Here is a 13,850-nt window from a genome sequence, read left to right as displayed (position 1 = left end):
ATTATATGGTGATAACGAACACGCACACTATTGGTTAATGTAACTAAACTCATGATGAAGACTAAAAAAAGCTGTTATTAAACTTCGGTGATTCCTAATTTAATGTCTAATAACACCTTAAATTCAGACTGAATCTGATTATAAGTTGTGATCTTTTTATTATTTGGAGTTAATAATCACTTCAGTGTAATTAATATTAACAGTAATTATAATCAATCGAGCTGTTTTTTAAACTAACATTTTGAGACTTATTCATTCTTTTGCAATTATAATTGGATTGAAACACTAGTATAACTTTAAACATGTATATACTATAAATTAGAGCTGCACTGATATCATTGTGTGCACATTCACAATAGATTTATCATTTGCATGTTTGTTTGTTTGTTTGTTTGTTTTTTTTGTCTGTGACTAAGTCTGTGACTGAGCATTTCAGGAGAGCTTCAAACATTTATGCACAAAAAATTGTGTTTAAAAATGTAGATATTTATACAAAAAAGTTCTTATTTTGTCTTTGTTTCTAGGCCCAATATCTACAGTACAATTCAAAAGCGAAAACAAGATTATTTTACAAGTAATGAAAGTAATGTTCATTTAGCTTGTTTTAAAGGACAAACTCTTAATTGAGTTATTTCTTCTGACAGTGAAAAAAGCCCTATTATAAATATACAATATTCTGTTATTATACCTTTAAAATAAATGTTTTTGCAGCTTGGGTAAATATTGTGATATAGTCATATATATCCTGATAAATTTTCATTGTAATTAATTGCTGAAGCTTTTGATACCACTTTAAGTCTACATCTATACTATGGGGAATAAATAATAATAATTAATTATATATATATATATGATGGAAGTCAATGGCTACTGGTTGTTAACGTTCTTTAAAATATCTTTAAAGATTTTAATCATGATAAAGCTTTGGAACCAAATTGAGTAAATAAATGAGTACATTTTCTTTAAAATGAGAGTTCACCCAAAAATGAAAACGTACCCACATTAAAGTCATTACAAACAAAACATACTATGGGAGTCAATGGCTTCTTTTCTTTCAATATCAAGGTGTCTGCAGGGTCTTAAAGTTTTAAATTTCAAAAACTAAATTTTAGGCCTTAAAAAGTCTTAAATCCACTGAAATATTGGTATATTTAGGTCTTAAATCATTTTAAACAGGTCTTAATTTTCCTATGACCATGTAAAGCTATACCCAATTGGCCCAACACCCACCCAAAAACTAACACTATATTTTAATAAACGTTAAGAAATGTTTATTAACTCTATTTAGTAAATCTTTAGCGTTTTGCCTTGTGTAAGTCATTATGTCCTTAAAAAGTCTTAAATTGACTTGATGAAACCTGCAAAAACGCTGAACCGGCTTCAGCGTATAAAATATAAGAAACAAGTTTGGAACAAGTGGAGGACGAGTAAACTATAACAATTTAGATTTTTGGGTGAACTATCCCATTAGATCAATGGTCTCAAACTCAATTCCTGGAGGGCCGCAGCTCTGCATAGTTGAGCTCCAACTCACACCTGCTTAATATTCTCTAGTAGTCTTGAACACCTTGATTAGTTGGATCAGTGGTGTTTGATTAGGGTTTGAGCAAAGCTGTGCAGAGCTGCAGCCCTCCAGGAATCCAGGTCAAGACCTTTGCATTAGATGATAAAATCAAACTGATCGACACAAATTTCAGTTCCTCAAAAAAAAAAAAACACAACATAAGAAGATGTGGGATCTTAGATTAGCTGAAAGCACACACTCACATGACTGGAGTTGTCTAAATGGCACCAGAACCCGAGAGGGCTCCCTGAGATCTGTCTCTGACGGCTTGCTCCTCATCGACTGTGCATCCCGAAGATGAGGAAGCTGAAGAAGACAGTGACCCCAACCAGAGAGATGGTGGCCGGGGCAGTGAAGAGCTGGCGGTAGTTGATTCGGAAGTACCAGATGACGGCGAGCAGCACCACGAACACGGGGATCACCAAACCGCCGGTGCTGAGAGCCACGCCGGCCGAGCGCAAGCCTCCGCTGAGGATGGACACTCTGCTGACTCTGGGACCGTCCTCCGCCGCCTCACGCTGAGCCTGCGCTTGAGAGATGTGGCAGTGCAGGACGCTGTTGTGGGTGATGTTGAGGGACAGGAGCGAGCGTTGGGGGTCCTGCAACAGCTGACCCTGGTAGATCAGCTTAATCTGATGCTCTCGGCCAGAGAAGTACTTACTGACAGAAACAAACACAGGGAAATCAGCAAATGAGTGCAAGAACGACTGATTTTAACCCTTGTGTTTCATAGTTTTACAACCTCCTCCTGAATTGCAGTTGTTGTATCATTAGGACAGATGTTCTGATTGTGTCTTGAAATGTTAAAATGTGATACACTTCACAATACGGGGAATATAGTCAATGTATTTATTAGAGCTGCACAATATAACGTATCAGCATTGATATTGCACATCTCAGGAAGTACAATGCTGAGTTTACATGTTGGAGTATAAATGTTGAGTTTATATATATTGCAGCAAAACAAAGTAATCGCAATGTCCAATTTTTCCAATATTCAACCCTAGTATTTATTAATATAAAATGCATTATTAAAATGTAACACTGTGCTTGTTAACATTATTTAATACATTGCGGGTTAACATGACTAACATTAACAAATATGAATAAATATTAATGTGTCCAAGTCATAGGAATGACAAAACCCAATCAATAAAGACCTTCACAACCAGCTAGTTAAAAAAAGATGATTTCTAGCAACAAATGTGACCCAAACTATTTTTCTTTTTCAAAAAGACATTGCAGGTGAACAGTTCAAAAACAAGTCACTAAATGCACCATACTTCACCAACTGACTGCACGTGCAGAAGTTTAAATATGCAAATCAATGCACATTTCTCCATTTATGATTTATGTAAAAACAAAACTAAATGAAATGTCTTAAATTGCATACACTACAAAATTTAAAGACTGTTAAGTTAAGTTATTTTTATTTTTGTTCATACTTTAGACAAAGGTTTTTCTACATTTTGGTCTCTTTTCAATCACTCCATCAATCAGAAAGGGTAAAATAATAATAATAATAATAATAATAATAATAATAATAATGTTGTATATAATAGGCCAAATAATGAATGAATGAACAAATCCCTCTTTTGAATATCATTAGAATTTCGATATGAATAAAACTGGCTGAAAATGGTCTTTTTTAACCATGTTCTGTTTAGGACATTTTGACAGAAAAAATTTCAATAAAAGTAATAAATAATGATGTTATTACACTGGAAGTAAATGTACTGATTTTGCCCACACGAGGTATAAAAATAGTCATCCTTTATTGTTTCGCCATTTTTGAAACAAATAAATGTCAATGGAGTAGGCATGGGCCTGTATGAGATTCTCACAGTATGATAACCTGGGATAAAAATATCACGGTATTATGATTACTGCTCTAAAATATGCTATTTTTAAATGTCTGGGTAAAAAACAAAATCTGTTTTGCGCTTTGAATATCTAATTTTGAGAAACTTTTATAATATTTTGGAGCAGTAAACGTCTCAGGCTGAATAATTCAAATGAATCACTGACTTCTGCTGTCTTCATTAGTTTTTAAAACAGATTTCTTTACCATTTAAAACAGCATCTTTGGAGATCTTTTCTGCTGAAGATACTGTTGGAAAAAAAACCCGAAAAAAAAAAAACAAACCTTTACATACTGTTGGAACAGTATAGCAGAAAATTTTAGCGGCTTTAAAACCTTGACTTTTCCAAACCACAGTATACCTTGAAAACAGTTATCGTCCCATGCCTACGATCAGGTGTTTGGAATAAAAATCAACCGGTTCTGATTTCTTGCCAGTTGATCAGCACATCTATTCACCATGTATTCCAATAAACACACTTCTCTGACTTAAATGTAAAAAAAAAAGGTGCACTTCAGCCTGGTACAGCTGACTGGGTTTCAGGGCCTAACTGCCTTACATAACAGGTACAGCATGGTAGCATTTGACTGAAAGTGGTAGCTAACCCAAAAATGTCTATTCTGCCATCATTAACTCACCCTTCACTTGTTTACAACCTACAGAACTTTTTTTTTTCACATTTCCGTGTTTCTCAGCAGCAAAAGCTGACAGTATAATGAGAGTACCACAAATAATTTTTTGCATTCCAATATACTCAAAAAAAAAAAGATTTGTGAGTAAACAACGACGCTGCTTTAGTAACACCTCACACAAGCATTAACCTTGTTTGTATTATATCATCTTTGCATCAGATTACAAAGTACTGCTTCATAATTATTGCTTTATAAATGTAATGTCCGTTGAAATGTGTCGTCACTGTCTTGTGAAAGGATCTATTTGAGTTTCTTTGTTTTCTTCTTTCTTCTGTTGAACATTAAAGATCATTTGAAGAATGCTGGTTGCTGGGGCTCATCGACTTCCAGACTACGAATTTTACTTTCTGTTATGGAAGTTGATGGTTCCCAGCAACCAGCATTCTTCAAAATATCTCCCTTTGTGTTTAACAGTACAAAGAAACTCATAGATTTAACACCACAGGAGGGAAAATAAATAAAGAGGTCATTTCATTCAGGATGAACTATTCATTTAAGTGATTGCTGGATGACAAGCATGAAAGGAGTAATAATGTTACTGTAAAATAGCCCAACCATAACAACAGACAAATCATAAAACAATGAGATAAATAAAACATCACAATACAAACTAAAATCCCTGATATTCCAAAACATAAATAAATCTAAAATCCCCTGACTTTCAATGTCAAACTAGACTAGGCTTCTGTAGGTATCCAGTGTTCTTGTTATGATTAATTGCTGAATCTTTTAAATCACAGTTTGCGGTATTATCGTGACATTCATCTAAAAAAGATGACTCTTAATACGGGGATATCATTGACCCAAGAACAGTTCCTGCCTGTATTCATACTATTGCACAACTGTAAAAAGAGACGATTCATTCATAACTAATATTAACACTGTGGTCATAACATTTTTAGCAATATGTGGACCTTTTTGGATTCTCAGAAGCTATAGAAATGTAGAATCTAAAGCAGGAAATACGTTAGGACCACTGTTATCCCTCAATATAGGATCTATAGTGTATTGCTTTATTGTATATGCATGTTCAGAGTAAACGTATGCTTTAAATGAATCAAATGGCAAAATGATTATAAAGTAAGAGTCTCTGAATGTTAGTTAATGCATTCAAATCAACAGTCAGTTAAAGCTAATTAAAATATGGATTGTATTTGTTATTTACTCTATTTAATAAACCAATTATGACAGTTAATTTTAAAGCATTATGACACATTAAATAAGAAATCAACAAAACCTAAGATTAATAAACAGTTTTGTAATCGTCATTACATCGACTTTAGTGATGTTCATTTAAATTAAATAGCATTTTCCTGTACAGAGTAAACAAACAGAAAACATATGAAGAGTAGGGCTGGAGGATTACTCAGAGTAATCGAAATCAACATTCAGAAGCTATAATCGATCAAATTTTCCAGGTCGATTATTTCAATTACTTTCCTTAGTTCTTTTTGACTCTTCTTTTTAGGCAATATGTGTTTTAAATTTCAGTTGTTCAGCGTTGATGTTCAATAAATAATCATAGATAGTAGACTGTGTGTTTCCTTCTATTATTTTGAAACCAAGTACTGCACCCTACATTCAGAAATCTCTCACTTAATATGTGAGCAGATTTACTGTGCAAAACCTGTCAGTGAACTATGAGGGCATAAAATTAAATAAATAAATAAAATTATCGTTCATTAATGATAATTGAGTTAAAATGTCCAGTTAATCAAGATTTAGATTTTAGGCCAAATCGTCCAGCACTATTAAAGAGTCACAGAATTTTCAGTATTATCTCAAGACAGATTAACATGGGAAAATGAAAATAAATCACCTATTAAACCTTCAAGCATGTGGGGGCTGTGATGAACTATTGCCAATAAAATAATGTGAATATTCTTAAAATACACTCTAAAACTTTAAATAATAAATAATTCTTCAGAGTAATTTGAAATGCTTATGATATGTTCATCACCACAATATACTGAATATTGGCGTATGTCTAGAATAGACATTTGAAAATTCCATCATATGCCTGAACTCTTTTTACAAGTGCCCTGACATAAAGCTCAGATGATGCCTCAGAAAAATGTCTTCACGGACACAGGTAGGCATGAGATGATAGCGGGTATCAAAGTTTATCATGGTTTGGAACGTCAAGGTTTTAAAAATTTAATTATTTTCTGTTCTACCATTCCTGAGGTATATGCAAGCTTTTTAAACACGTTTTTTTGCGACTATTTTATCTCCAGATAAAAGATAATTTATCTCCAGAAAAGGAGCACCAACATTAAAAGTACTGGTTAGCACACGATTCAGCAAACATTTGGAAAACAATTCAATTCAACAGTGCAGCAGCTTACTTTATATCCACAGACAAGAAAGATCTCCAAAGATGCCTTTTAAAGTTGTAAAGAAACGAATGAAGACCGCAGAAGTCAATGATTTGGTTAAATAATTTAGCCTGAGATGTTTACGGTTACAAAATATTTGTAATGTTGCTTAAAATAAATTATATTGTGTTCAAAGGGGGGTAAAAGTTTGTTGTTTATTACCCAGACATTTAAACAGAACATATTTTAGAGCAATAATCACAATACTTGATACCATGAAACATTGATATTTTTATCCAAGGTTATCATACCGTCAGATTCTTCTACTGGTCCATGCCAATGAGCATATGGAGTTCATCATACATCAGGGATGTAATGATTCACCGTGAGTCGGTTGAAAATCGATTTAAATATGCGATGATTCAAATCAGTACAAATGTTGAATGAATCACAATACATGTTTTTAACAGAGGGGGCGCTGTGTTTACAGGCGCAATCTCGCTTTGCCGTACCACCTCTTGCTGCCTGATGTGCAGGTAGAGTAAAATGACAGTGGTGAGGGGCACCAGACAAAACAAACTGTGCAAATATTGCAAAAAGACGTTTACTTACACTAACAGAAAAACAAATATGATGCAGCACAGTGAAAAACTACTGTCACAGACGTTTATACACAAAAGCTATTAACAAGCCAAACAACGAGGACTGTGGCATTGGCAGCTCCACTTGCTCTGACGAGTGCTAACTTTAATTAGATCATCTTAGATTATTTCTACCCTCTCATTTTCTAATTAGTTGCATATTTTAATATTTTGGTTATTATTAGTGAATGTTTAAAATGTTCAAGATCATCTCTTCTTAAGTGTATTACACTGACACTTATACTAATTATATAAGTAATATTAATGATTCACCTTCATAATCATGTTCATCTCCTCATTCTATTATATAATTAGTCTATTTATAATTAATCAGTTTTTTTCTGCCAGTGGCCAGTCCCCTGGAGCAGAGGGCCTATTGACCTTCTCTGTACACACTGAGGAAAGCCTTTCCTCTCCACACCAGCCATCTCAGTCTCCAGTGAAGGAGTTTTTACATCAGCAGGGGACATTGTAAATGTGCAAAGATCTCAGCTTATGCCACAAAACATAGATATGCTGATATTTCATTTAAAAAACGTCAAATTCCAGCACAGTCACAGTTTTAGTTTGTTTATATTAGTGAGTCTTCTTTAGCTTGTATCATTATCATTTATTTTTTTGGAAATTGTTTTTAAAAGAGCAGTTTAGTTATGGCAGAAAATATATTATTTTGCAAAAAATGGGCAGCATTTAAAAAATAAATGAAAGGGCTCTTTACCTTAAATTTGTTTAAATAATTTAGTTAAAAAAATCGTGACTGAATCGTGAGATTAGTCTCGTGAATCATATTGAATCATGAGTCAGGTGAATCTTATTGAATCATGAGTCAGGTGAATCTTATTGAATCATGAGTCAGGTGAATCTTATTGAATCATGAGTCAGGTGAATCTTATTGAATCATGAGTCAGGTGAATCTTATTGAATCATGAGTCAGGTGAATCTTATTGAATCATGAGTCAGGTGAATCTTATTGAATCATGAGTCAGGTGAATCTTTAAAACATTCCTATCATTCATTTATAAAAGCACTTCATAAATAAAGTTTCAACTGACCTCTTCAGCAAGCCGACGGTGTCCTGTGGTCTGAGCACAGCGATCTCCTCCGTGTCATTCAGGAACTTCAGTCTCACAGTAATACTGCTGGCTTCATCCTCCACTTCCTCTTCCTCCACTTCCTCTTCATCTTTCTTCTCATGGTCCTGAAGGCAGCTCATCTTCTTTCTCCCGCTCTGAATGTCCAGCAGCTCTTCTCCAGCCACATCATCTCCTCCCTCCGGCTCCTCCTGCTTGTCCTCCTCCACAGGTTCCTCGTCCGGCTGCTCACTGGCCTCTGAACTGGACGGAGGGCTCGAGTAGCTGTCGTGACCCCCAAGACCGATGAGGGAGGCGTGGGCGCCCACAGTGAGAATGGTCCCCAGAATGTGATCTCCGCGGTCGGCCACGTGGGTGGACAGCCAGGCCAGAACCAAAGCCAGGAATAGGACGACCACACCGCCCAAAGCTGTGGCCTCCTCCCCGAGCCCGTCAAGCACAGTTAGAGCACACACCGCCATCCCTGCCCCACTCTACCTGCGCACATACAGAGAAAAAACCAGAGAATGTCAACAACAAACACAAATTAGCAATATGTGTTAAACGTGTTGAATGGCAAAGTGATTTTTTGCCAATTTTGAAATTTTGATCAATGAAATACCGAAATCAAGTGTTTTGGGGAAGATTTATTAGTGTTGTCCAGATGACAATTATGTGTTAAGTGTTTACATGTGAAAATGAGACTACTTGTACCTGATATTTACCTAAAGAGTGGTAGGTCCCCAAAAAGGCGGTAGTTTGGCCTATACAAGCAGCTGCCACACCCCAAGACAGTGGCTTGTTAACCAAGTCAGTGAAAGCGTTAAAGTGGTACCTCGAGCAAACCCCCTTATATGTATATTGTGGATACTTCTTTAATTTTGGATACATACATACATACATTATATATATATATTTTTTTTTTCATCTATGTTTTGCTGTTACTTTGGATTTTTGTTTTTTGGACACTTGTGTGTGTGTGTGTGTGTGTATATATATATATATATATATATATATATATATATATATATATATATATATATATATATATATATATATATATATATATATATATATATATATTCTTCATTGTGGACTGTTTTTCACCTGCCAGCACTGTAAATATAACACTGCACTGGAGTGCTATCGTGCCATCATTTTGCTGTCCCCCTGAACCTAGTTTTCACCACCAGAGCGAGCTGACACCCACTCTGTCAAAAACACTGTACATCATTTAAAAGTGAAAAAGGAAAAATGTTATGTTTCATTAGGACTGGCCGATTAATCGAAAAGTGATTGAAATCGACATTCAGAACCTATAATTGATCACATTTTTCCCGGTCCATTTTTTTTCAATTACTTTCCCTCTCATGAGTCACGTGACCACACTCCAGCTGGTTTATACTTCTGCATCGAGCGCACACATGGTCCAGCGTGGTCACATGCCCTACTATACTATAGGTATCCTATACTCTCTACTTTCAACATGAAGAACATTGAAAATAATTAATTTTGTTTTCAAAAGAGCAAGTTATTTATTTTCAGAAGAAAAAAAGTGAATTCGTTTAAGGCAATCTGTGTTTTAGTTTCAGATGTTTAACGTTGATGTTCAATAAATTACCATAGATCAAAATCAAGTACTGCACCCTACATTCAGAAATCTCTCACTTGTAATATGTGAGCATATTTACTGTGCAAAACCTGTCAGTGTCAGAACTGTGAGGGCAAAAACTCTAAATTAATAAAATAAATGTTCGTTAATCGCACTCGAGTTAAATTGTTCAATTAATTTTGATTTTAGGCCAAATTGCCCAGCCCTATTTTTCATATTATTATACAATGAAATAACAGTGCTTGATGATGTCTTTAAAAAAGAAAAAATTATTCAGAAAGGATCTTTTAATTAAGACAAATATTTCACTGCATAAATTCATAAATGGACCAAGAAAAGAAAACAGAGAAATATTGTGACCGAGTCTTTTTTCTTGTTTATGTTAGGTAAACTACTTAAAAGTATTAATAATAATAATAATAATATCAATATTAGAATTGTATTAAAATCATTTTTCTAATTGCTTTGTCTAAAAACTAGTTACTTAATAAGAAACATAATTACTTCAATCAATACAACAAATCCACATAAATCTTTATGTATATGCAATAGAAAAAAATATTTGTAATTCTTTAAATCAGGAGTCAAACATGACCTTTTGTTTTAAAATCATTATCACTTAATACACAAAATGTTTCAAATTAATGACACCATATTTCATACACATTGTATATTGACAATATCCTAAAACATTTATTTATTCTAGTCAAATTGTCGGACAAATAAAACATTTTTAGTTAAATATCTGATAACATATGCATATTCGATTGCCATGCTTCTCTGACTTCTCTAAGAAATAATTTCTCAGTTATTTTTTATGCATGTGCAAATGTCTAGATAAATGTTCTATATTTGACAAAAATAATTATTCAGCAAATTTATGTTATTCTGCTTCTCTGAATTGATTCAAATACAACTGTTGAATTTACGTTAAGTACTTAATACAAGTATATTACAAGCAACTGTAAATTAATTACCTAAAAATAAAAAGTAATCTCTTACTTCACTTTTTCAGCAAAAAAGGTAGTTTAATCAGAGTAACTAGTTACTTTGTAATTAATTACATCCAACATGGTTTCTGGAAGATATAAAAGTGTCAACAACAGCTTTGGAGAATAAATTCTTCTTTTAAATGTGACGTCACACAACCAGATCAGTTTTTACATGCTAGATCATGTAGGAATTGTCCATATTATAACACATTTTCTAAACTTTCAATTAAATCATGAATATGTCATCTCCCATTGGTCATACATTTTTGATAAAACCTATTTTAACCAACAATATCAAAGAAAACATCAAGTTTGTAAAGTCTAATAAGAAAAATTAATGTTCTTAAAAATACAAAAACAATAAAACGGATTACCGGGTCAATGGTGTCAAATTGAACTTGATTTAACAATAACAAAAATCAGTTTTAATTAGCAGTAACTCTGTTGTAATTTTAAATCAGGTAATTCCTGTCTTTATCCATTTTAAATGAAAAAAATGTGATAGTTTACCCAAAAATGAAAATGTACCCACCCTCAAGTGCTTCCAAACCTTTATGAATTTCTTTATTCTGTTGAACATCTTTAGAAGAAAGCTGAAAACCTGTAACCACTGACTTCCATAGTAAAAAAAAACACTATGGCAACCATTGGTTACAGGTTTCCAACATTTTTCAAAATGTCTTCTTTTGTTCTTAACAGAAGAAACTTAAATGTTTGAAACAAGTAAAGGGTGAGTAAATGACAGAAGTTTCTCCTTTTTTCTTTCTAATCTTGACAAACTATAACAATATCATATAACCTATCATTTTAAAGTGGTGTATCAAAATCAGATATATTCGACTTTAAGTGTTAGATAGCATTAGCAACTCAGGTAGTTCATATAGCAGCCAAAAGTATGTTCCTTAACTCTGTTACCTAACATTAAGTGGCACACTTCTTAGCTGTATTAGGCAATAAGCTGATGACATAAACTACCGTGTCATATATACGCACATACATACACATTACACGTAAATACGAGGCTCTATAACTACAATTCCTCTCTAACATAAATATACAACGTCAATACTTATAAATACACCGTTATCACACACTTTGTCCCGTTTTGTTTTGATGTTCGCTAGCGGTTTTCGCTAAAGCCATGAAACCTTTAACAAAACTACACCGTTATACATTTAATGCCGCCCACAGGGCCTGGAATACAATAATAGTTCATCCTCAAACGTAAAAGTAAAACGAGCGGAAAAGATATGTAACTTAGTGAGAAGTATCTGCTTTGTTTCGCGTGTCTTAAAGGAAAGGCAGCTAACGTTAATCACGCAACGTTAGCGGCAGTGTATGACGACCTTGATTCGCGAGTTTTAACAACACACACATAACACAAACATATTTTAAAGCACATTTACCTTCTCCTTCTTCAAACCATTCTGGGCCGACGCTGTTATATCTCTACACCGGTTAAAAAGCACAACACTTGACTTAGAAGTAAATAAACACACGTAGAGCCTCACAGGCACGCGCACGCACACAGCTGACCCCGTGTAGTCAGATCGGAAAGGTCACGTGATCGGCAAAACCATTTGTCACTGCGCAGAATCTCCCATAAACCTTTAAATCAGGGTGACCAGGGTTTTTTTGTATAAAGAGCCAAAGGTTAAATATCATTGAGAGCTGAGGGCCGAAGATAAATATACCAAACTGTATTACATTAAAGTTCCTAATTTATTTCGTAAGATTTACAAGTAAATGGAAAACATTACTTTAAATCATAATAACTAATGCAGAAGAACATTTTAAATGATAACTTATTTCAATAAAACATAAACAATCACATTTAAAACACAGTGGAGTTCAAAAATCAATACATTAGTCAAGCAGAACCTGCCTTTGCCTTGATTTGTCCTCTATCATCCAGATGACAGTATCTACATTTAAACTAAATCTGAATAATTTACACCATTTAATTGAAACGTTTAATTTCAGTTAGCTTTTAACAATAAAACAACCAAAATGTGCTCTGGGAGTATGGGGTCAGAGGCACTCTGTTAAGGGCCGTCGTGTCCCCGTATGTACAGAATAGGAGGCAGGAAGTCAGACTTGTTTCCAGTGCATGTTGGGCTCCAGCAGGGCTGCCCCTTGTCACCAATTCTGTTCATAATTTTTATGGACAAAATTTCAAAGCACAGTCTTGGGCTGGAGGGGGTCTGGTTTGGGGACCACAGGGTCTCATCTCTGTTATTCGCAGATGATGTTGTTCTGTTGGCTTCATCGAACATGGACCTTCATCATGCACTGGGGCGGTTTGCTGCCAAGTGTGATGCGGCTGGGATAAGAATCAGCACCTTCAGGTCCGAGGCCATGGTGCTCCACCGGAAAAAGGTGGTCTGCCATCTCCAGGTTGGAGGAAAGTCCTTACCCCAGGTGGAAGAGTTCAAGTATCTTGGGGTTTTGTTCACGAGTGAGGGAAGGATGGAACGTGAGATTGACAGGCGGATTGGTGAGCTGAAAGGCAAAGCTCTTGATTTCCCAGTCAGTCTACGTTCCTACTCTCACATATAGTCATGAGCTTTGGGTCAAGAACAAAAGGAAAACATCTTGGAAACAAGCAGCCAAAATGAGTTTCCTTCGCAGAGTGGCAGAACGCACCCTCATAGATAGGGTGTGGAGCTCTGTCACCCAGGAGGAGCTCGGAGTAGAGCCGCTGCTCCTCCACATCAAGAGAAGCCAGCTGAGGTGGCTCGGGCTATTTTGGCTTTTGTTGTTATCCATGAATTTTAATGTATGTTTTTTTTACAAGAGAGGCTACCAAAATTGTGAAGCTCTACATTATTATTATTATTATTATTATTATTATTATTATTATTATTATTCATTCATTCATTTTCTTTTCGGCTTAGTCCTTTTATCAATCAGGGGTCGCCACAGCGGAATGAACCGCCAACTCATCCAGGATTTGTTTTATGCAGCGGATGCCCTTCCAGCTGCAACCTAACACTGGGAAACACATACACACTTATTCACACTCACATACACTACGGACAACTTTAGCCTACCTAATTTACCTGTACTGCATGTCTTTGGACTGTGGGGGAAACCGGA

The 13,850-nt window shown here is 34.9% G+C and overlaps 1 protein-coding gene across 1 annotated transcript; it reads right to left on the bottom strand.

The window, feature by feature from the left end:
- Nucleotides 1–1,395: 1,395 nt before the first annotated feature.
- On the bottom strand, nucleotides 1,396–12,291 carry tmub2 (transmembrane and ubiquitin-like domain containing 2). The gene is made up of 3 exons (XM_056450609.1): nucleotides 12,158–12,291; nucleotides 8,130–8,645; nucleotides 1,396–2,224 (listed from the first exon to the last, which is right to left on the bottom strand). The coding sequence occupies exons 2-3, from the start codon at nucleotides 8,627–8,629 to the stop codon at nucleotides 1,840–1,842; spliced, it is 885 nt and encodes a 294-aa protein (XP_056306584.1). The 5' UTR covers nucleotides 8,630–8,645; nucleotides 12,158–12,291; the 3' UTR covers nucleotides 1,396–1,839.
- Nucleotides 12,292–13,850: the final 1,559 nt, after the last annotated feature.

The sequence above is a fragment of the Danio aesculapii genome, chromosome 3 (assembly GCF_903798145.1).
Source record: "Danio aesculapii chromosome 3, fDanAes4.1, whole genome shotgun sequence".
Classification (NCBI taxonomy): Eukaryota; Metazoa; Chordata; class Actinopteri; order Cypriniformes; family Danionidae; genus Danio; species Danio aesculapii.
Note: the sequence above shows the minus strand (reverse complement) of the source record. Positions and strands in the feature narration are given on the sequence as shown.

What these genes read in the sequence shown, in the direction of transcription:
- tmub2 (XM_056450609.1), bottom strand. Translation starts at nt 8,629, where the DNA reads ATGGCGGTGTGTGCTCTAACTGTGCTTGACGGGCTCGGGGAGGAGGCC. An exon ending in ACCGTCGGCTTGCTGAAGAG is followed by an intron (nt 2,225 to 8,129) that starts GTCAGTTGAAAC and finishes TGTTTCTGTCAG; the next exon opens with TAAGTACTTCTCTGGCCGAG.